This window comes from Pollicipes pollicipes, unplaced genomic scaffold (genome assembly GCF_011947565.3).
Source record: "Pollicipes pollicipes isolate AB1234 unplaced genomic scaffold, Ppol_2.1 Scaffold_3812;HRSCAF=4468_pilon_pilon_pilon, whole genome shotgun sequence".
In the NCBI taxonomy this organism is placed as follows: Eukaryota; Metazoa; Arthropoda; class Thecostraca; order Pollicipedomorpha; family Pollicipedidae; genus Pollicipes; species Pollicipes pollicipes.
The window spans coordinates 211,703-234,961 of record NW_023596380.1 but is presented as its reverse complement, the minus strand read 5'-3'; the positions used below and the strand labels follow the sequence as shown (position 1 = coordinate 234,961).

The 23,259-nt window shown below is 56.8% G+C and overlaps 1 protein-coding gene and 1 pseudogene across 3 annotated transcripts; one reads left to right on the top strand and one right to left on the bottom strand.

Annotated features, from left to right (window-relative positions):
- Nucleotides 1–1,022: 1,022 nt before the first annotated feature.
- Nucleotides 1,023–16,282, bottom strand: LOC119093015 (5'-AMP-activated protein kinase catalytic subunit alpha-2). Of its 3 annotated transcripts, XM_037215906.1 has the most exons (16): nucleotides 16,147–16,282; nucleotides 11,774–11,907; nucleotides 11,310–11,451; nucleotides 10,336–10,429; nucleotides 9,875–10,019; nucleotides 9,400–9,606; nucleotides 8,815–8,920; nucleotides 8,296–8,401; nucleotides 7,568–7,760; nucleotides 7,046–7,102; nucleotides 6,431–6,588; nucleotides 5,527–5,692; nucleotides 4,455–4,523; nucleotides 3,347–3,439; nucleotides 2,716–2,819; nucleotides 1,023–2,488 (listed from the first exon to the last, which is right to left on the bottom strand). In XM_037215906.1, the coding sequence occupies exons 2-16, from the start codon at nucleotides 11,889–11,891 to the stop codon at nucleotides 2,390–2,392; spliced, it is 1,857 nt and encodes a 618-aa protein (XP_037071801.1). In that variant the 5' UTR covers nucleotides 11,892–11,907; nucleotides 16,147–16,282; the 3' UTR covers nucleotides 1,023–2,389. The 3 variants fall into 3 exon arrangements, with proteins under 3 accessions (XP_037071801.1, XP_037071803.1, XP_037071802.1); XM_037215908.1 differs by lacking the exon at nucleotides 4,455–4,523; XM_037215907.1 differs by lacking the exon at nucleotides 7,046–7,102.
- Nucleotides 16,283–16,586: 304 nt separating this feature from the next.
- On the top strand, nucleotides 16,587–21,491 carry LOC119093016 (presequence protease, mitochondrial-like; annotated as a pseudogene).
- Nucleotides 21,492–23,259: the final 1,768 nt, after the last annotated feature.

The following is a 23,259-nucleotide window of genomic DNA, read 5'->3' as shown; positions in this document are numbered from 1 at the left end:
CCCCCTTCAGCTTCCCACCACTCATAACAACTCTTCATCTACATACCACTCGCAACTCTTCAGCCACCCACCAATCACAACTCTCCAGCTACCCAGCACTCATAACAACCGAGGACACCCACAGCGAGTGTATCTCGGAATGTTAAATGAAAAAAACTGAAATAGAGCGGTCGGCTTGGGTAATGTGCAACACGGGGTGCGATAGTGGGCTTAGGGTCTGGGTATTTGTACACGTGTGAGCTATCCTGTTTTGCATGCTGCGATATGCCGTATGCGTCGTGACTAGGTCGGTTCCAAAATATGGAAAAGCTATGTGCATGCCCAAGATGTATGCGCGGCGTCAGTGATGTGACGCAGCGACATTCTTAAGTGCTTTATTATTGCATCCAAACTGTGAGCGCATTTAGTGTATTCTTTGCCAGTACTTTGCAATATTTACCCGCAGTTAAAATGGAAAACCAGCGATTCTACTTTTGTTACACCATGGGGATAGGAATACTGATTGCATGCGATTTTTTGTTTTTCTTAGCGCGTCTAAATCCGTTTTCGATCACATCGACTGAACAAGGCTGAAGAAGGGGTAAATATTATCCGGAAGTCTCCCGTTGAATTAAAGCAGGCTGGTTGGAATGTTCTTTCTATATTTTGGACGTCCCAGCTCAGTAATATTTTCAAACGTATCACGAGCACATTTGCACGACCGGTTCGCACTCAGCTCATTACTAGTCTGCTGATCCTTCACTTCGTAGAACCGGAACGCAATACTGTACGGTCAGTAAGGGACTCTAAGTAAGGTAGTCAGCATAGGCCACTTCGCGAAGGCCTCTGTAGAGAACTTCTGAGTAGAGAATTTCACCGCCCCAGTACCATGGCGGGCTTCTGCGGGGCTAGCAGCCGCGGGCAGCGGGCTCCGCCACCACCGCACAGCGCAGGAGGAGCTAACGGGACCCTTCGATATGGCTCAGTCGCTGGCCGGCGAAGTGACGGCGCCGCAGGGATCCCACGACGCCATGACACGCGTGTCAATCTATCCCAGTGTATTCATCATGTCTAGCTGGCAGTCTGCAGCCACACATGCACCATGCGCGGACCAGCCATGCGGAGCGCGATGTTAAATCTACCGAGCGAGTCTTTGTCGACCCCGCGCGCCACACTAAAATGCCCGGTCAACGCAGACCACGGGCGTCGAAGAGGCACCAACTCCGACCGGCCATTCCACCCGTGGACGACGCTCGACCTAACCGTAGTTACTCCAAAATCGCTCTCACTCCGCGCGGGGCACACAACTGAGCACGACGGCTTCATTCAGAGGGAAAATGCCATTCAGCGCGGAAGAACGCGGGAGCCCATCATTCGTCACAACCAAATCCGTTCTTCAGTGGATAAAACTCGACGCGAAGGACGCGGTGCGGGGATTGGTGTTTCTACCGTCTATCTCGCCGAGCGCCGACAGTCTTCCCCGCGCGAGAGCACACACCATGCGCCCAATAAGCCTCTAAAATGGCACGCCGACACAGCCTCTCCATTCTAGCGCAGCAGACTCACGCACAACAGACCGCCCCTCATCCCGGCACATCCACGACAGGGTTGGTGCGTCTCCCCTCCCCCCCCCCCGCCGTCCGAACAGCCTACAGGCACACAGCCCCGGATGGTAGGCCCACGCGGTCGCCCTACCCCTCCCGAGCGGACTCAAAGGCCGCGCCACACCTGACGCTCCGCCCGGAGCGACGGGTGCGACGCCGTGTCCTCGCCCCTCAGCACGGGCAGCACCACCCACACCGCACCTGACGCCCCGCCCGGAGCGACGGGTGCGACGCCGTGTCCTCGCCCCTCAGCACGGGCAGCACCACCCACACCGCACCTGACGCCCCGCCCGGAGCGACGGGCGCGGCGCCGTGTCCCCACCCCTCAGCACTGGCAGCACCACCCATACCTGGCCGCTAAAATCAAATGTCAAATCAACCGATGCGCCCAGGTTACGTTACCATTGCACTCATGTGGGTATCGGCACAACATCTCACGACGCGAAGGGTGTTCAATCTACGGTTTGCGGCGGATTACATGCGCGAGACGACTAACTACTCACAGATTAGTAAAACGATCGCTAATGACAGGGCGAACAGGCCCGTGTTATCGTACGATTACGGCGCCAGGCACAGCAGGACAATTAACTTTCACCAAAACGGGACACAATTGCTCACAACACCCAAACCACACGTTGCTCCAAGTTCCTCAAGTTAATGGTGAGCATTCGAGTGCCGCAGTACCACTACGCGAACCCCACGCTTTCGGAGCTTCATGTCCGCTACTCTCCGATCCTTGCGTCGCAGTTTTCCAACAGGCCGCCGCGACGCCACCTTTGGCGGCCGCCACAGACGGACAGCGCCGCCTAGCGGGCCAGCTGTGTGATGAGCGCCGAGCACATCTCGAAAAACTCCATGGTGTAGTGGCGGGCGCCCGTGGCTGGGGCGGCAGCGTCCGCCGAGCTCTGCCGGACACCAGGCCCAATCGTCACTCCATGCCATCGAGAAGAGCGTGCGGTCCTAGCGAACAGCCCCATCGGTGACCGCTGAGATACGAGCGAAGTAGTTGACGCGCGGTAGCTGGAAACAGCGAGCGGAAGGACGGCCCCGCTCGGAGAGTTCCTAGCTCAGGGTCACCCCCCGCCGCCCGCCGCGGCGGGGCGGCAGCTCGAGCCGCGTCCGGCCGCCTCACCTGCTGCGAGAGACGGCCGTCGCGCGTGCCGGCCGGCGCCGAGACCGGCCGCGGGCCCGTCTCCTCCGCACCCGACGAGCTCGACGACGAGTAGCTGGCGACGCCTGGGGACGCGCGGCGGACGTCAGCGACGGCGGCTGGGCAGCCACGCCCCGGCCCGGCGCAGTCGTCCTGCGCCGAGGCCCCAGACCCAGTCCCGCTCCCACAGGCTCGCGGGTCCCAGACTTCAGACAGGCTATGACAATGGGTGATATCAATCGAGTGGTCAAATATGAGTGCGACTCACTGGCTGGCCAGGTTGCCATCCGCGGGCCATTTGTGAAATTGTCCGAGCATTAACTGATGCTCTGTCTATACATACACCATACAAATAAGTATCCGGTGGGGACCAGATGAGTCTATATACTGCGAATCCCGACACAGGAATACCTGAATCATCAACATTTGCGGCAAAATAAGGCTTACGTTCTGGACTACTCAAGGCTTTTGCCGCACTGCACACCGCCTTCCGACCACCAATGCCGCCTTCCATCCGCGTTTGCGGCCCTGAAGACCAGCGCGGCCGCAGCGCCAGCCCCGGTCAGGTCACCAGACCGGAGACACGGGTCGGGGCCGAGCCGGCGGCACTCACTGGAGGCTGACGAGGCTCCTCCGGAGGCGGACGAGGCTCCCGCGGAGGCCGGCTGACCGGTGAGGAGGCCGGCTGCAGGCTGGGCCGCCGGCTCTGCGCACAGGACCCGGTCAGACACGGCCGCCGCAGGCCGCACACTCACTCGGCTCGGCGCAAACACGGCCGCCTTCAGGCGCCAGTCAACGGACGGCGGGAAACACAGGACAGCCTACCCCATGGGGGACTCCAACACCCGTGTGACGCACAAACGAAACTTCAAAAGCTGCAGTGCTATGAATGATGCCACCGTAAAATACAGCGTCCTCCATGTTGTGCTAACTGATCGCGTACCCGTCAATATGTAAGTCCGCTTTTAGCCCTAGCGTTTTCAGCTCACATTTGGCGCCTGCACGACCTTCAATACTACACAATAATATCCCGACGAACTTTACTCGAACGATCTTAAGCGAGTTACTCAACCCATGGGTTGTCCCAAGATACGGTTTCCCGGTGCGTATTCGTGCATCTTACCCCTGTAACAAGTCAGCACGAACACAAGTCCAACAATACTCGAGGCGCGGGTAGAGCAGAGGTGGTAAAGCAACTTAACCGCCCATTGCAAAATGTTGCTGAAACCGAGCACAGGAAACTACAAGGCATACATAAATATGACAGAGAACACCTGCATGGTTTCGAGGTGACGAGGAACGCATGCCTGGCTATCGATGCTTGCCATACCCCAGGCTTCGGCATGCACTCGCACACCCTAAAGGACCCCAAGTGCATGCGTCAGTGCCATTGAACGAGATGCTGGAGCGTGATAATAGCGACCACACCTGAGATTCGGTGCGCACATAATTTTGCGATTCGCATGTACCAATACAACAGCCTTTCGTGCCGCTACAACTGTTCAGCACATGAAAATGTCAACCCAGCCACAACCAAACAAAGCAAGACCGAAACGTCGAGCGCAGTCTGAGAGCGGTGGCGTCGGACAGAAACGCGACCCCCAGCGTGAGCAGCAGCCGTGCGACTCAGCGGTCGGCCCTGCCGCCGCCCGCAGCCAGCAGCCAGCAGCCAGCAGCCAGCAGCCAGGCGCCGGCTCCTGGCGGCGGCGGGCGCCACTCACGTTCGCTCTCGTCCAGCCCGTTCACCGGCGGCCAGATCTCCACGGACGGGATGGCGGCGCCGGCGGCGGCTACCGGGTCAGAGGTCAGGGTCAGCCGGACGCCGGCGGGGCAGCGCCCGGCGGCGGCGCGTGCGGCTGCGCTCACGGGTTAGGGCGGCCCGAGCCAAGCCGCGCCGGAAGACGACGCGACCAAAGCCAGAGCCGGGCCCGGGGAGGGCCGGGCACGGTGGCCGGCTCGCCGGTACATGCGACCGGTGGCGCACCGAACCAGCAGGCGGGCATGCGGGCTACACGACGTGGGATGCCGGTTGAAACGGTGGTGAATCTCACGACAGTTAGTCTACGCGTACAGTACGGAAAACCACGACCCCAGTCGCCAACGACCGCCGCTGGGCCGAGCAGCGCGGCGGCGAACTGAGGACGCCACCGCACCGGGGGCGTCCGGGGTGAGCTCTGGCCGGCAGCGGTGACGCCCGAGAGGAGTGAGGGTGGGCTCGAGTGACAGGGCGAGAGGGTGGGACTGACAGAGGCGCACCTCCGGTCCGACAGCGCGACAACGGTCGCGGCGACCACGGCGGCACGCGGGGCTCTCGACGAAAGAAAGGGCGGACTAGGCCCGGTTGGCCGGATTGGGGCTGCTCACGGGGCGCGACAGGGCAGAACAGGGCAGGACAGGCATAGAGACAAGGACAAGGACATGGACATGGACATGGACATGGACAGGGACGTGGGCACTGACATGGACAATGACACGGACACGGACAGGGACAGGGACAGGGACAGGGACACGGACAGGGGCAGGGACAGGGACAGGGACAGGGACAGGGACAGGGACAGGGACAGGGATACGACAGGACAGGACACGGGACAGGGCAGTGGCGGCCGACTGCGTGTGTGTGTGTGACCGCTGGCAGCAGACAGCCGTGCGACGGTCGCAGCACACGGCACCGGACGGACAGTGCGGTAGCGGTTAACGGCGCGGACGCTTCGACGATACGGTTAACTGCGATCCCACGCCGACAGCGGGCCGCGCCCGGCGGGGGCGGCCGACGGCGCGCCGGCGGCCACTCACCGCTGGCGGCCGGCGGCGCAGAGTCGTCGCTGGGGATCGACTTGAAGTCGAGCAGGTAGCTGCGCCCGTCCACCTGGTACAGCTGCAGCGCCATCTTCACGTAGCGACCCGTCACCGGGTTCAGGTGCTTCACGCGAACTGAGAAGTTGTTGATGGTCTTCCATGTCTGTGAACGCACGGGGCACACGCGCGTTCAGAAACGCGAGCGAGACGGGGCGGCGTGGTCGCGCACGATGAGACTGCGTACTGGCTGCCTTTAGTTATGCAGAGGCTGACTACACAGAAAATTGAAAAAAAATGACTACACAAAAAAAAAGAAAACTGGGCATTCGCTTCAAATCGATAACAATGCTACGATGACGGCCACGTATTATGAACATTTTGGTTCCTATAAGACAAATTGCGCATCGGCCTACAAAGAATTCTGCCCATGCAATCAATGGGTTCCAAAACCAAACTTTAAAAAACCAGTGGGCGGTGCAGTTCATAAAGCACCCACGCCGCCACCCGTGGGTGTTCTGCAGACCTCCTCAACAGCCCGGCGCTGGAGCGTGCCACTCGGCGAAAGCCAATCGCCACATTCAATCGAACGCATTCAGCTCTCAGGCTCCCCGCTGACCAATAGCAACACAAGAAGAGCGCTGACATCGGCATTTCTGTGGACACGCTCCTCAGAACAAGGGGGGCCGCTGCGTTCGTCTCGATATCACGGATAACCGCAGCGATAGACGGCCGCCGGACGCACCTCCTTCGGCCTGGAGTCGCGTGCTGCCTGCAAGCTCAAACTCCAACAGCCGACGTTCACTACACACACACACACACACAGGCGTACTCCCGCCCTCCCCCCCCCCCCTTCCGCGCTGCCGAGGCGCGCCGGCCGCGCCGACCCGACTCGATGACTTACGTAGTCGAGCGACTGCATGGCGCGGTACACCTCGTGCATGATGTCGAGCGGCCTGCTCTGGGACCGGATGCCGAGGTGCCATTTGGCCCGCTTGAGCGGCGCGCTGACCGGCCGACCGCCCTCCCCCGGCCCTGCCGCCGGCGGCTCGGCCCGCAACGCTGCCCGGCCCACAGACGCCAGGTCAGCTCGGGTCAGGTCAGGTCAGGGCGAATCCGATCCGCGGCAATCGGCGTACACTCGTGTCAGGCGTATCGTACAGGGTTCGAATGAGATGTGACAGCACGTACTAATCAAGCCTTGATGACATCACAGAGCACAGCATAAATTGGCCAGACATCTATTAGCTGTGCCATCCCCCTATTGAAACACTGCCGTCGGACAAACAGCCCCGCTCTAGGCACCGCACGCCGACGAACAGCGGAAATGCCTTTCATTTCCGGTGCCAGCGGCGGCAGTATCGGCCCAGCCCGACCCCAGCCCAGGGCGCCGTGCGGCGCGGCCAGCCGGCCGACCTCTCGGCGGGCGGGCGACGGGCGGCGGCGCGCGCCGGCCGGCCGGCCTCTCGGCGCCGGCGGGCGACGGGCGGCGGCGCGCGCCGGCTCGGCGAATACTCACGCGGTATTCGCTCCGGGTGGGGCCGTCCGGCCGGCTCGGCGGACGGCAGCGGGTTACCTGCCGACGGGGCGGCCGGGCGGCGGGTCAGCGCACCGGCGGCGCACCGGCCCGCCGGGACGGCCGGGCGGTGGGTCAGCGCACCGGCGGCGCACCGGCCCGCCGGGACGGCCGGGCGGTGGGTCAGCGCACCGGCGGCGCACCGGCCCGCCGCACGGCGTCGCTCCGGGCCTGACCGAGCACTCGGCCGCCCGCGCCCGTCTCCGGGCAATGCCGACAGCTGGCGTCAACACGGACGCGATGCGCCAATCTCGTGGACCCGATGGTGAGACGACAGCGGACCCCATGCCCCACAGCACACAAGCCAAACACACGAAAGCCAGAACTCAGCACGAGACAACCACCGCCGCGAACAAGCGCGCCATCACCTCCGTCCTCGCCGCGGCGGCTCCCGTGAGAAGCGCGCCGGGCCCCAGCGTGACCGCCTGAGCCGAGTCCGCCTCCGCCGGCACCACCCCCACGTACCGAGCGGGCCGACCTTCACGGGCGCCGTGAGCGGCGGGGAGTTCGGGCCGTAAAAGTCGCGCATCTCGAACTTCTCCGGCTCGCCCGCCAGTCGTTTGTTGTCGATGAGCAGGTGGTAGGCGATTGCCAGCTGGTCCTGCGGGTCCTCCGACAGCAGCGCCGCGTGCACCTCGTCGGGCGACACGTTGAATTTCTGCCGCGAGCGACACGCGCAGCTGGTGAGCGGCGTTCCCAGCGGGGAGGGGGCGGGGGCGGGGGCGGGCCACTGAACACGGGGCCATGGCGGCGCACGACCACCACCGCCAACCGGAGCTCAGGTGCGGCGCTAATGTGGGGCACGCCGCAATTAACTTGAAAATGTGAACACAATCCGAAAGACCACATCCCCACTACCCGACAGTCTTGAGCTCGGAGGGCTAGCCGTTCAGGGGATCTGCGATTTGCAGGCCGGAACCTGTGGTTCAAGGGTGGGGCTGTTCAGGGGAGCCTGAAGTCTGTGGCAGCATGGGAGTCTGTGGTTTGCGGGAGCAGTTCTGGGTAATCTGGGATCGGGGCAGATATGAACCGGAGAAGCCTGCGATCCGTAAAAAATGGGGTCAGAGAAGGCCCGGGATCCATGGGAGTCCAGGGTCTGGGAAGCATGGAATCTGCAGAAGTGGGAGGCTGGGGCCGGCGGCAGCTCAGCGTCCAAGAGCCCAGAAGCTGCGGGCGCCGTTGGCCAGACTTACCGTGCATATGTCGGCCACCACATCCTGATCAATGATGGACGAGTCCTGCTCCGAGGGCTCCGGGAACAAATAGGCGGCGAGGTCCTGCTGGAACCACTCGTGGTTCCTGCCGGGCACGGCCACACAGCGTCAGATCGGAGTCACGAGCTCATGGTTCCGTGAGGTGACGCCTTGGCGTGGTACGCACGAGCAGGCTCATACCCTGCTCACTTTGGCGTGGTACGCACGGGCAGGCTCATACCCTGCTCACTTTGGCGTGGTACACACGAGCAGGCTCATACCCTGCTCACTTTGGCGTGGCACGCACGAGCAGGCTCATACCCTGCTCACTTTGGCGTGGTACACACGGGCAGGCTCACACCCTGCTCACTTTGGCGTGGTACGCACGAGCAGGCTCATACCCTGCTCACTTCTGAGTCGAGACGCACATCCGAGGTCAGCGGTACTGCGCCCGACCAGCGCGCCTCACTCTCGCGGTACGCTCTGACCGCCCGGAGCCGGGCCACCGCGCACGCTCACCTCACGTCCTCGATGGTGGCTCGGCACATGGGCTGCACCTGCAGCATGTGGCAGAGCAGCGAGACCACAGACTTGTTCAGGTAGTCCGGGATTGGGAACACGCCCTCTGGAGCACAGAGACGACCGAGCGTCGCGTCATCGGCCGCCACGCCCACCGGCACTACCGCGCCTGGCCCCGGCCCGTCCGGCTCGGCTCGGCCCGGCCCGGCTCGGCTCGGCTCGGCTCGGCTCGGCCCGGCCCGGCCCGGCCGGCGGCAATCTGGGGCTGGCGACCGCCGCGTCGGCCTTACTGGAGCTGATGAGCTACACCCAGCCAACGGCGGGTGCAGCTCGTAAAGGTCACACAAAACGGACTGCACCCAGCCAACGGCGGTGGCACGAGTGAAGGATGCCTGTGAGTCCTATCGCGCACAGGCGCGTGCGGATAGCTTATGGTTGTACGAAGATCCAATTTGCGATAAACTCTTCACGTCCCCTACACGAATGCCAGCCAGCACCGACACCAACGGAGGAGCTGCCTCACTCCTGGTGCGCGCCGCGCCGCTCCGCACCTCAGCACGCGCCGCGCCGCGTCGCCAGCCTCACTTTTGATCTTGGTGAAGAGGGTGGGTACGTGGTCGTCGTCGAAGGGCAGCGTGCCGCATAGCAGTGCGTACAAGATGACGCCACACGACCAGACGTCCACCTCTGGCCCAGCGTACATGCTGCCCGAGATCACCTCGGGCGCCGCGTAGTTGGGAGATCCGCAAGACGTGGACAGGAAGTCGCCATCCTTCATCATGTTTGAGAGGCCTGCGGGAGCACGCGTAGGCGGTGAGCGGGGAGGAGGGGGAAGGGGGGGGGGGGGCGAAAGAGCCGTGGCACCTGGCAGACGAGCAAAATATTTCTCAGAAATGGCAGGAGTTCGCGGAAAACAGCACAAATAAACTAGAATCGAATGAGAACTGCAAACGATGCGTAACGTGACGCCTGAGAACACACTGACGATTTCAGCGCCGACAAACATCCGGCCAGCGCCGCCACGCAGCTGCTGGAGGACAGCGCTCCACGGCCCACTGACCGAAGTCGGCGATCTTGACGTTGCGGTTGGAGTCGAGCAGCAGGTTCTCCGGCTTGAGGTCGCGGTGGACGACCATGTGACGATGGCAGTAGTCCACGCCCGAGATGATCTGCTGGAAGAAGCGTCGGGCCTCCTGCTCCTTCAGCTGCGGAGTAGGCGAGACGTCATGTTCCACAGACACGGAACGAGACGAGGCGTCACGTACCGCAGACACGGAACTGGGGTATGTTGTGAGCGAGACGGGCCGCACCGGACGCAGCGCAGGTCAGAGGCCGTGCTGCACAACGGCCGAGTTCTGTTTTGGTATTCAAAACCGATGGCGGCTTTTGCGCCGCCCGGCAGCTCCGATGCAGCCAGCTTGTCAACGGCATTGTGCTGCTGGTACAGCACAGTGGCACGTGTTTCCAGCTCTCCGCAGCGACACAACACAGCTCTCTTGACGACCGCCGAGCACGCGTTACCTTGCCGTGTTTGATGATGTACTCGAACAGTTCTCCGCCCGACACAAACTCCATCACCATGAAGATGTCGGTGGGGGTGCTGATGACTTGGTACCTGCGGCGGACGAGCAGCCACGGTCACCCCACACCGCCCGGGGCGTTTGGCCGCGTGTGACCGCCTGGCAGGTAAAACCACCCCTCGGTATCGGAGGATTTATCACAACATCGGAAAAATTGAAACGGCAACTGACAGCACGGGTCAATCTCACAGAGACGTCGGAACGTTGAGGTCCACCACACTATTGATGTCGTCAAGGTCACGAAAAATGACCCCCAGTTAAACCTATTTTTGATTAACTACCTGGCTTTCTACAGTCAATTATTAACCAAACCAAACGGCGTGTTTGAGCGCTTCAGGCTCAAACCATACCAACAAAGATTGACGGTAAAGGTCAGAAAAGGTCAAGGCCGACGGTCAGGTCATGACAAGAGTGAGGGTCAGGTCCGGTAAAGCACAGATCACCTCAGACTTAAATCTTCCGCCCCTCAAAGTCACGTTATGCAGATAGTAGTTGATGCGGAAATTCGTCAGTTATGACTTATTTCTCAAACGTGGACATACTACGTTGGTTTAACACCAGTAAGTTGACCTTACATGACCTGTAATGACGGTTGGACGTAGTCACGTGTGGCGTGACTGGTTTTGCCAAAGTCAGACCAACCGACGAATTACATGAAAGCAATAGATCCTGCACGACACTGATGCTGCACGACACTCAAGCGCACACGGTCGCAGTGCAAGAGGATAGCTGACATAATAACAATGTAATACGATACGCCACGAACATGGCTCGGAATACAACGATAACGCGAGCCGGGCAGCGTCCACCAAAAAAGACGCATGTAGAATGCAGATGAAATGCAATGGACCATTTAAGGAACAGCTCGGGCATGAGGTTTTGGTTCATCAAGTGTCTTCTACACAGTGAACTCACAGTTTGATGATATGGGGGTGTCGGAAGAGCTTAAGATTTTGGATTTCACGCTTAATTTTTCCAGCAACATCCAGATTCTTGATTTTCTCCCGGTTAAGAATCTTCACAGCCACCCGATTCTGCGTCTTCTGATGAACAGCAACTGAAAACCACCAGATGCACGATACAGAGCTAGAATGCTCGCAAAACATTTTGATGTCGAGAGAACGCAAAATGGAGAATCTTAGTTCCCAGAACAGCCACTCCATGGGCATAACAACCAAAGCCTGTCAAAAGCAGCCGCTGAAGGAGAGCGACGTGAAAACATACAAAAACAGCATTTAGACGCATGTGCAAACATGACAATAAACACATTTGATGTCAATCAACAACGCAAAAACCAAAACGTTAAGATACACGCAACGATATCAACAAATACTGGTTGCTGGTACGCACACTGGTGCGCACGAGGACGGCAGGCTTACATTTGACCTTGCCAAAGGTACCCTTGCCAATGGTATCGCCCAGGATGTAGTTTCCGATCTTGACCTGGGCCCCACCGCCGGGCGTCACGTTACCGCTGATGTCTGGCGCCTCCGCCATGGCTCACTGCTCGCACCTGAGAACGGCGGACACGGCTCCAGAGCTGAATCTGGCACACGGCATGCCTGCGATCGCACCAATCTCACTACTCAGCGTGTGGCACGGTTCCCTCGCTGTAGGCCGGTGTGGACCTTGCAACAGCGCAGTGTCGGAATAGGGTCCTGGATCACTAACGAGACCTTTCCACAGCACGAACGCCTGTAACCACGCCGCCCAATGTTTTACAAGCATGACGGAACCCTGAGGCGACCGTTGGGCGAGATGCGTGACCCTGCACGTGCCGTCAGGGAGTTGCCTCGCATAGCCCGCGACACTGGCCGGGAGTCACGGACGGACCCGGCCTGTCTGACCGGTCGGTCCGGCCCGGTCGGTCGCTCCTCACTCCCAGCCACGAGGCCAGCGAGCGGCCATTACCTGGCCAATAACATACTAACATCTAACTGAAACCCGGAAACTCCGCACTTTGTCACTCGTGTCTTTTAAGCGTGAACTGCGCAATGATTCTGCTGCGGCTTGATGAATATGTATGTGTGTATGCTTGTGCATCTCATGTGTGTTTTGTGTGTGTGCGCCTTTGCTGAATCCCTGCGCGATTGCTGTTACAGTGCTCTTTTTAACATGTGTCACCTCTTTACTTTATCGAGTCGACACTAGGACTGGCCATTTTATGCTGGAGCGCTTCAAACATCAGTGCAGATGCACATACATACAAGAGCTAAAAGATGAGCTGCTTTCGCCCCAGCAGCCGTGCTGCGGCCGCTGGCTGTCCACCCCAACCACAACAGCCGCGCCGCGGCGCCGTGCTGCGGCCGCTGGCTGTCCACCCCAACCACAACAGCCGCGCCGCGGCGCCGTGCTGCGGCCGCCGGCTGTCCACCCCAACCACGACAATCGCGCCGCGGTGCCGTGCTGCGGTCGCCGGCTGTCCACCCCAACCATCAACCGTCAGCTACTAAAATCAATGCATGTTAGCAAAGCTTGAAATGGCCTGTACCCACCGATGGTGAGCTCCCCCGAGCCCACGCTTCGCGAGCCGATGAAATATACATGTGTGCTGGAGCAAAATGCTCGACCAAGCTAATCAGATAAAGGAATTGCGGTCTAAGGCAAAACATTGCAAGGAAGGGTGTACTCATGTTCACCTGGTTTAGAGGCCTGAAAGTCCCATCATCAAAGATTGCATGAACTCTATCATCCTGACCAGCCCTGCCCTCCAGAAAAAAGCTCGGGAATGGCAGTATATAATGGACAATAAGCTGTGGACATTGTCAACCAATAATTAATGGAACTGAATGTAACTTTTGCCAAAACATCATGACCCTGCCACCCCTTCCTCCAATACACTCTTGCTCATGCCACCCTACTCTGGTGCATATGACGACCCATGCATGCAGGATGTCTTGTCACTGATAAGTTGCAGTCCCAGCATTGTTCCCAAATGATTGTGCGGCCCAAGCATTGCACCTTTCTGGTTTGTACGCAGACCATGACCTGACAGGAGTAGGTCACAGACTGCAGATGGACTCCAGCAGACCAGACTGAAAACCTCAGATCTGAGTCAGAGTGGGTGAAACTTTGATTTTGTTTTCAAGAGACAATTGGTGGTGGCATTGTTGATGCTGACAGTTGATGATGATCACTAAAGATCATGGATACCTGCATCCCAAGATGGACCCTAGAAGCAGCAATAGCTTTCAGTGATAGAATCTAGTCTTCAAGGCTCAAATCTGGCAAACATATCCAATGGCACCTAGGATGAGACTCAGAAATGACACTGCAAACATGGCTGCAATAAGAAGAACAGTCCACAACTGGTAACCCAGAGCACATATGTGACTACAACTGTGGCACAGCCTAGCCAAGGTGTCTTCGAAACATGACAAACATGACAGACAATTGATTGCTTTAGTAATGGTTTTTACCAATTCTTCAATACAGTCATATCTAATCTATTCTTAGCTAACCCTTGCAAAAGGAAGCAACCATACCAAGTCTTAAGACTGTTCCCTCTCCTGCAGCCAATGTTGCCAACCAAGGCAGGTAATTTGAACCTGTCAGTTAAGAGAAGGAATGATATGTGAGATTTTGTTTTTACTAGTTCTGACCTCTTAATGCCTAATAAAAACAGCCAAATATAACAAAATAGAGGCATTAACCACCACCCTGGTGCAAGATATTTCCACCTTCACCCCATGAGGAGGCCCCCAACATCTTGATAACTAGGCAATCTAGAAATGCAAGGAAGAAATCATGATAAATTCCTCATATAAAACACTCTTTTGTAGATAAACATAGCTGAAAAATAACTCAACTATGCTGCTTACATACACAGCAATGATGCAGGAGACCAACACCAGTGTGTGTAGACCTTAGACCAGGTTAAACCATGCTGGGCTCTCAATGGACTTTTTACTATTTTCTTCTTCTAGTTTTGCCTGTGATGACCTTTACAGCACCACCATTTGTTGCACATTCAGTTCCTGTGCACCACACTCTGAGCAATCAGCTCTAGGAATCACAAATTGGGTTTGTTGCCAGAATGATAAAATAACAATGTATTTTGCCAGCAAGACCTGAAACTTCAGCACCATGCTCTAGACTAGGTCATGAAAAATTTAGCATGGCTAGGGTTATGAAAAACTAATGGTGAGAGAAGGGCCTCAAGTCCCTTTAAAAGACTTCAAGGTTTAGTATACCAACACTGCTAGAAGACTATTTTTGTGGATGGTCATCATACATGCTATTGAATACTGCTAGGCATTGGCCCACATTTCATCTGCTGTGTGCAATGAATCAGCACTGCACAAGTGCTCATAGAGCACTTGTGAGGCAAGACCATGAGAGCTGATATTTCCATGTCAGCAGGCACTAGGCTAGTTGGTACTTTGAGGTACTTTATGTGCGATTTCAGTCTTGCAGTATTTTTGAAGATGCATCTGCCTGCTTGATTCTAACATAGGGTTTATGGTGGAAAGGATTATTAGGAACATGAAAAGAGTGACCCTACAAAACCCTGCTTCACAAACTATGCCAGATGTTAACTAAATCTTAATTGGGCAGAGATATGCAAAACTTCCAATTTTGGGCAGCTATCAGAATGATGGGTCAGGAATTGATAAATTGAACTATTGAGTGATTCATAATATATGTGACATACAAAACAAAGAAAGATCACAGAAGATCATAAAATCTCATGGCAGACCATGATTTTGGAGCAGATTACAAAGTCTCTCAATTTGAGAAATATTATTTTCTTTATGCAATGTATTTCTTCCCCATTGAGGGCCGGCCTATATCTGCCCAAAGCATGCTGTTAGCATTGTTCTCATGGTTAGTGACCTAGACAAAACACAGTTATCTTCAGGCAATTTGTTGCAGTTTACCTTGTGGCTGTGTATCATTGAAAAGGCTATAATGTCAAAGCCTTATTACGATACCATGAAGCCCTAATTATTACCTACACTGCTTAAAACAATACCCTTTAAGGAAATGTTCCACATTTGAAGATATTAAAGAAGCATCAGATATGGTAGACAAGTTCACTAGAAGCTATTGGCCTGCTTCTAAGTGGAAAGACTGATCAAGACAACATTATTCCTTTATTTTGTAAATATGCCTCCCCCTGCATCATTGATTATGTTATCACACCTTGTACTACATTGATCACAAGCCAATCAACAGCTGTAATGTGTGGAGATTGTACTCACAAAATACCAAATATGAATAACTAAAGATTCTTTTGTCTTGAGCTTTATCTCTACATAGCCATTACAATGGGTAGAGTTTAATGGCATTACTACAGCATCATGGATGTCTGGGTCAACTTGAAATAATTTGCAAAAAATAGTTGGTGCATTTTGTTGGGCCTTCAGCTGAGAAACCAGGGGAGTCTAGGTCTTGTGAACTGTTTTAATGTACCTTTACCATGCCTTTGTGATGGCCTGATTGTGAACTGCACCAAGGGGCTTTTTTTAATATTCAAAACCACATACAAATATGGTACACTTCATTTAAGCCATTATTGGAGGATGGGCAGAATCGGAAAAAACACGAGTTTCAGCACTACAAAGGTATTTAATGACATATCATTGCGTTACAAGACACCGCATAGGAAAGACATCACACAAATGCGAATGTCTGGGAAAAATATCAACAAGCATGCAAGACACGCGTCCCAAAAGTTCGCAGAAATGAGGTTATTTACAGGTTACACCAGATAGTAAATTGTATCCTATTCTGATGTAACACAGCTCACCTCTATTAAATATTCCGCACACCCCCACCTCCAGGCGAAAATGTTCCAAAACAGCACCCAACACACCTCAACCCAAGCGACAATAAAACACTGAAACGCGCAGTACCACCCACTTGCCCGACAACAACTCTGGACATCTCCGTAGTGGTCGGATGACCTCGGGAAAGCACGCAAAGGAAATTGCTAATATGAACGTAAGACACCGGAATGTTTTGCTGGAAAAAAAATTATGTCAATGATATTTTAATCGAAAATGAGCGTGTTCAATAGAATTCAAGGTTATCTTCAAAGATAAATGATAAGCCAAGTTTGACCTCTAAATTCGCCACTCGGGCTTCAGGACAATTGCAGCGCGCTACATACATTCATGTGAAACGTCGACTGCGCGAAGGGTGATGTGTGTTGAAGCATGTTGGTTGTGTGCCTGCGCGTGAGTCAACGTTCGACAAAGATCAGCAGGGGCCGCGTACTGTGTTTGTGGCCACCAATTGGAAAATTGCAGACTCAGGTAGGCATCAACGTTAGCACTGACAGGAATAGATTTCCCGTGTTCGGTAGATGGATTAGCGCTAAATTGGTAAGTAGCCTGCGATAAGTAACGACGGTACCTTTAAGATCTGCAGCCTGCAGGCGAGATGGTCTAGACAGCTTGGACCAAGAAGATACTGTACGTGCAGGGGCATAGGAACTGCAGGGGTGGGGAAGGAGCTAAGTTTCCAAATTTCTGTTGTTTTAGGTGCGATGGGTGTTGACTGGAGAATGCAATACAAGGTTTTGGGTTTTGACAAAAATGATGTTACATTGAACATGCTAGGCCTAGCAGTGAAATCAGTTTCAGAGCATGTATGTACGGTGTAAATAAAAGAGCTTGGACCTCTGCACACTGCCAGCATCAATTGCAGAGCATGAGAGCCAGTTTGTTCGCCCCCCCCTCACCATAAAACTTCTAGCAGCACTGGCTGCACCAAGCCACTTACCTGAACCCTGGCTGTGTGTGCCTCAACTATGATGTGAGCAGCTCTTTGCTGTCCATGTGTGCCTTATCTGGCAGTTATATAACATCTTTATAGTGACTTTATAGTCTTTATTTGGAGGCAGCCTGTCACCACATGCTATGTATGCGCAAAATTCAATTGTATTTCTTGCGGGCTTATTGTAAGGTTTTTGATTAGCCTGCATTTAAGATGCAGGTACTGGTCTAAGTGTGCTAGCACATCCGTTGTTTTGCCATAATTACCAACACAAAAACATCTAAAAATATTGAATAGATTTCAGATATGGGTAATATCTCTAGTTGCATTACAGTGGTGTTTAGTAGCAGTGATTATGTCTGATATAGTGACATCGGCAATGCCTGGCAACTTCCTGGCAGTGACAAATTTTATGGCAGTGGTAATGCCTGATGTAGTGTTAATTTGCCATGTATTAGGTATCAGTTTATTTCACTGTACAAACTCTGCTAGCCTCTGAACATTGATTATTTGATATTTGTCACTGATGTGGTTCCAGTATAGGCAAATAGTTTGCATCATATTAATGTTACTAAGTTTCATGTTTGCAAAGTCATAGGAGCACATCAAATTCTGCTAAAGTGGCAGTTGGGAGGCAGTAAAGAGGGCATTAGTCGGGTTATGATGCAGTTATGGGGGCAATAAGGAGGGGGTTAGGAGGTAATTGGGAGGATTTGAGATATGGCAGCTGGGAGGGAACCTCTTATTGTTGTATCTATGGCTGCTGACTCAGGTTGTCAGAGTAAATTCTGGATGATGTGTGTTTGTTGGATAAACTGCTCACAAGGTTAGCAATGTTAACAATTATCTTTGCAAACCTCATGATCAGCATTTTTGCCAGCACTAAATGGATCATATTCTGGTAGAATCAATCACTGCTTATATTGGTGACATGACCTAACTGCTTGTTTCTGACATCTGTTGCCACCATTCCAGAGTGAGCGTGCTGATAAATAAGCTCCAGCTGCTCCCCTCGGCCAGAGTCTGCACGAGCCCTGCCATCGGCCGAGCCATGCTGTCGCGCCTGTGCCGGCCGCTGGCCGGCGGCCGGCTGCGGCCGTGGAGCCGGCCCTTCTCTGCCCAGCTGCCGGCCGTCGACTCGCTGGTGCACGGCTTCCGCGTGGAGCGCGTGCAGGAGGTGCCAGAGCTGAGCGCCACGGCCGCGTGCCTGCGCCACGAGGCGAGCGGCGCGCAGTACCTGCACGTGGCGCGCGACGACGCCAACAACGTGTTTAGCGTGGGCTTCCAGACGACGCCGACGGACTCGAGCGGCGTGGCGCACATCCTGGAGCACACGACGCTCTGCGGCAGCCACCGTTTTCCCGGCGCGCGACCCCTTCTTCAAGATGCTCAACCGCTCCCTGGCCACGTTCATGAACGCGTTCACGGCCAGCGACTGGACCATGTACCCGTTCAGCACGTGCAACGAGGCCGATTACATGAACCTGCTGGCTATCTACCTGGACGCCGTGTTCAGCCCTCGTCTGGAGCGGCTGGACTTCCTGCAGGAGGGCTGGCGGCTCGAGCACGAAAACCCCGAAGACCCGGCCACGCCCATCGTCTTCAAGGGCGTCGTGTACAACGAAATGAAGGGCGCGCTGTCTGACCAGCACCGCGTGTTCGCCGAGCGGCTGCAGAACGCGCTGCTGCCGTCGCACACGTACCAGCACTGCTCGGGCGGCGACCCGCTGCGCATCCCCGACCTGACCTGGGAGCAGCTGCGCCAGTTCCACGCCACGCACTACCACCCGCGCAACTGCCGCCTCTTCTCGTACGGCGACCTGCCGCTGGCGCCGCGTCTGCGCTTTATCGACGAGCAGTACCTGCAGCGCGCGCCAGCGGCGGCCGCGTGCGACACGCGCGTGCCGCTGGAGCGGCGCTGGAGCGAGCCGCGCCGCGTGCACGTGGCGTGCCGCCACGACCCGATGGCGCCGAGCCCCGAGCGCCAGGCGAGCGTGGCCGTCGGCTTCCTGGTGGGCGACGTGACGGACCGCTACGAGTCGCTGCTGATGCTGATTCTGTCCGAGCTGCTGGTGGGCGGCCCGTCGGCGCCCTTCTACCGCTCGCTGATCGAGTCGGGTCTCGGCGCCGACTTCACGCCGTACGTCACCGGCTTCGACAACTCGTGCCGCGAGACGGCCTTCACCGTGGGCCTGCAGGGCGTGGCCGACGCCGACGCCGACAAGGTGGTGGAGGCTATCGAGCGCACACTGCACGAAACCGCCGAGACCGGCTTCGAGCAGGAGCGCATCGACGCCATCCTGCACCGGATCGAGCTCAGCCGCAAGCACCAGAGCCAGAACTTCGGCCTGGGCCTGGTGATGCAGGCCGTGGCGCCCTGGTACCACGGCGCCGACCCGGCCGACACGCTGCGCCTGGACGACCTGCTGGCGCGGCTGCGCGCCGAGCTGGCCGCCGAGCCGCGCCTGCTGCAGCAGCGGCTGGCGCGGCTGCTGCGAGACAACCCGCACCGCGTGGTGGCCGTCATGACGCCGGAGGCGGGCCACGAGGCGGCCCTGCAGCGGCAGGAGGCCGAACTGCTGGAGCGGAAGGTGGCCGCGCTCACCGACGACGACCGCCGCCAGGTGCTCGAGGACGGCCGGCGTCTGTTGCAGAAGCAAGCGGACGGTGACGACGCGACCAGTCTGCCGATTCTGGACGTGCGTCAGATCGCGGACGCGACCGAGTGGCCGGCGCTGCGGCGCGAGAGCGTGTCCGGCGTGCCCGTCCAGCTGTCTGAGCAGCCGACCAACGGCGTCACCTACTTCCGCTGCGTGATCGACACGTCCACCGTGCCGCCGTACTTCCGACCGCTGCTGCCGCTCTTCAGTCAGCTGCTGACGCGCATGGGCACGCAGCGGCTTGACTACCGGCAGCAGGACCAGCAGGAGCAGCTGTGGACGGGCGGCCTGTCCGCCGCCGTCGCCGTCAGTGACGACCCGGTCGAGCCCGGCCGCTACGAGGAGGGCCTGGTGCTGCGCTCCTACTGCCTGCAGCAGAACGCCGGCCGCATGTTCGCGCTCTGGCAGGACATCTTCGCCGGCGTCGCGTTCGACAACGCCGAGCGGCTGCGCAGCCTGCTGCAGATGAGCGCCGCCGAACTCGCCAACAGCGTGCCGGCCGCCGGCCACCAGTACGCCATGGGCGTGGCATCGGCCGACCTGAGCGCGGCGGCGCGTCTCCGCCAGCTGTACTCGGGCCTCGACCAGGTGCGCTTTACCAAGAAGCTGGTGGAGGACGGCGAACTCGACATGCTCGTCACCAAGATGAAGATGCTGGCCGACATGCTGCTGATGAAGGAGGGCATGCGCTGCGCACTCAATGCCACCGCCGCCGGCCTGCCTCCGGCGCTCGCCGGCCTCGACGAGCTGCTCTCGGGCGTGGTCGGCGCCGGCCGCGAGGAGATTGGCGTGCGGCCGGACTTTGCGCCGTCCGGCGGCCAGACGTACGTGCAGCTGCCGCTGCCGGTGCACTACGCGGCGCGCTCGCTGCCCACCGTGCCGTACGCGCACCCCGACTACGCGGCGCTGCGCGTGCTGGCGCGCCTCCTCTCGCTCGGCCACCTGCACCGCGAGATCCGCGAGAAGGGCGGCGCGTACGGCGGCGGCGCGATCGCCTCGCCCGGCGGCCTGTGGTCGTTCTACAGCTACCGCGACCCCAACTCTCTGCGCACGCTCGACACGTTCGCCGCGGCGGCGGACGTGGCGCGCGACCACCCGTTCAGCGCCGAGGATGTGGACGGCGCCAAGCTGGGTGTGTTCCAGGCGGTGGACGCGCCCGTGGTGCCGGCCGACCGCGGCATGCGCACCTTCCTCAGCCGCATCTCGGACGAGCAGTTCGACGAGCACCGGCGCCGCGTCAAGGCCGTCACGCGCGACGATTTGCGCCGCGTGGGCGAGCTCTACCTGCGGCGGCCGGCCGTCACCGGCACCTGCATCATCGGCAAGCCGTGCGACGGCCTCGACGGCAGCTGGAAGGTGGTGCAGAGCTAGCGGCCGGCCGGGGCGGCGGGCGTGCGTGTGTGAGGCTGTGTCTGACGGTGGTGTTTCGTTAGTAGTGTTTGCGGCTGTCGCGCCGCCAGTGTTAATGAGCCCGTGTCTCCGGCGCATCACTTCAGCCATAGGCGTGGTCTGTCGCAGGATGTGTGGTGTAGTACGGGCTCTGTTGCCGCCGCTGGCCAACTGGCTGGAGCCCAGGGCCGCTTGTTCCACTGTGCATTAGTCATCGGCTGACCTCTGCTGCAACGCCGGTCACATCATGCAGAAGTCATGCGCAATGTGCATCTGCCGTGGTTTTATGACAGGTATATGTAGACCAAAGTAAAACATATACATCCGACGGTTCCGCTGTCTTTTATTTTCTTTTTAACGAAAGAATGACGTGTGTGCGGCATCCGTTTCCGTTGCACAGCATCAGTATTTGGTATACCCGTGCAGGACCGTTCGTTCGTCTCGATGGCGTAGCTGGCACACTTGGGATCGACGGAGTAAGGCTTCATTCTTGACTGCCGCGGTTCTTACCACGAGTGGCACCTGAGCTAGGACGTGCGCCGACGACTCGTCCAACAATTACTAGAGCAATTACCAACTAACGAAGCGTGAAATGGTCGTCCTCCGTAATAGCTTGTAGCATGTAGATGTGCGTCTTACGTGGAGGAGTGCACACGCGCGTGCTGCCGCACTTTCCTATGGATGACTGTGTGTGGCGACTTTACTTCTGGTCGCATCACAAGGCCTGGCTAACGTCCCTTGAATTGCCTTCTTTCGTGAGGCTCTAGCGCAGCGATTACTTGCGTTAGTAAAGTGATTTTCGCGGTATGTTCTTTGAAAAGTTGTTAGAGCAGTCGGGACCCACTCGACTCTACAATTCTGGTGAAAACTGGAGGGCTTTTCTTAGTTGGTTCATGCATTGCGAAGCCTTTCAGGCGTGAATAATCTTCCCAGCGCAATTTTCGACTCTGTGAGGCAGTGATGTGCGTAATTCCGGTTTTAATGCCTAAGCCGTCGTCCACAAAAAGCGCTGGCTTTGCGCAGGCTGCTATTAGTGGCGATGATTTGGGCTGACTGATACGTAAGCTTCGCTCTCCACACATCCAATGCAACAGCAGATTCCTCGCAGCCGTCAGGAAAACTTCTATTCAAGGCTTGGTTGGGACCAGGTAAGTAGGAGCAAGGCTGGAACAATTCAAAGGTCTTTAAGGTGTAAGCTTGTCTGGGGCTGGAATCGGCAGGCCCCACGCACCAGGATGGTCGAATGATGCCATCACACCATCATCAGATTGACTGTGGGATGTGATTAACAATCAAAACGAACATGATCAACAAACGGGGAGATCGCGCCGAATGACACGCACGAGACGCACATCCAGACGCCACGCACTGAAGCCTGTCAGGGAACGTCCCCAATATGATGTAGCCCAAGCAAAATGTACAGCGAAAGGTCAACATTTCGTGCCGAAAGGGTGATCCTTCGCGGCCTGCAACGAGAATGAGGATCCTGTGTTGTTAGAATGGAGATGCTGTCTACATTTTTGAGCGGATGGCCCGCCCACCATGTCATAACTATTGTACATGTGGCTAGGACCAGGGCACACGTCATTCAGGCGAAGGATAACCATGTTTTCGTGGCTGGCATACGTGTACAAGCCTCGCGAATTGTCTTTACCAATGAACAATGAAATACACATTAAAGCGTTCGGTTTGCTTTACGTCCTGGGCTTTGTTCTTTTCTTCGGTTTTATTTCAGAAATACAACTCAGTATTTTTTCCAGTCATAGGCATCCCCTCGTTCTGCGGGCTGTCGTAATGTCACAGTACGCATCACTTGCCCTCAACCAAAGCATGTGGTTCATGAAAATCCGTGTATCGCTGCCATGCTATAACGCTTTCGCCGTGTTTTATGGTCGATTTCGTGCTTCTCGCGTCTTTTATCTAAAGCGATCATGTACCATCAGGTTATCCACGAAGACGCGCGAGGCGTTTTACTTCCTTGCGGTTGGGCATGCATTGCACGTACATTTTTATGCGTGTGTAATGCCATCAATTTGACTTCATTCGGAGCTTGGTGTCCCCCATGACAGTTTTAGAGTAAACCAAACTTGATT

Coding starts and splice junctions, on each gene's coding strand:
- LOC119093015 (XM_037215906.1), bottom strand. CDS start 11,891: ATGGCGGAGGCGCCAGACATCAGCGGTAACGTGACGCCCGGCGGTGGG. Junction 8,402..8,814: donor GCCACCATCGAGGACGTGAG/GTGAGCGTGCGC, acceptor CGTGCCCGGCAG/GAACCACGAGTGGTTCCAGC. Junction 2,489..2,715: donor ACGGCCGTCTCTCGCAGCAG/GTGAGGCGGCCG, acceptor GGTGTCCGGCAG/AGCTCGGCGGACGCTGCCGC.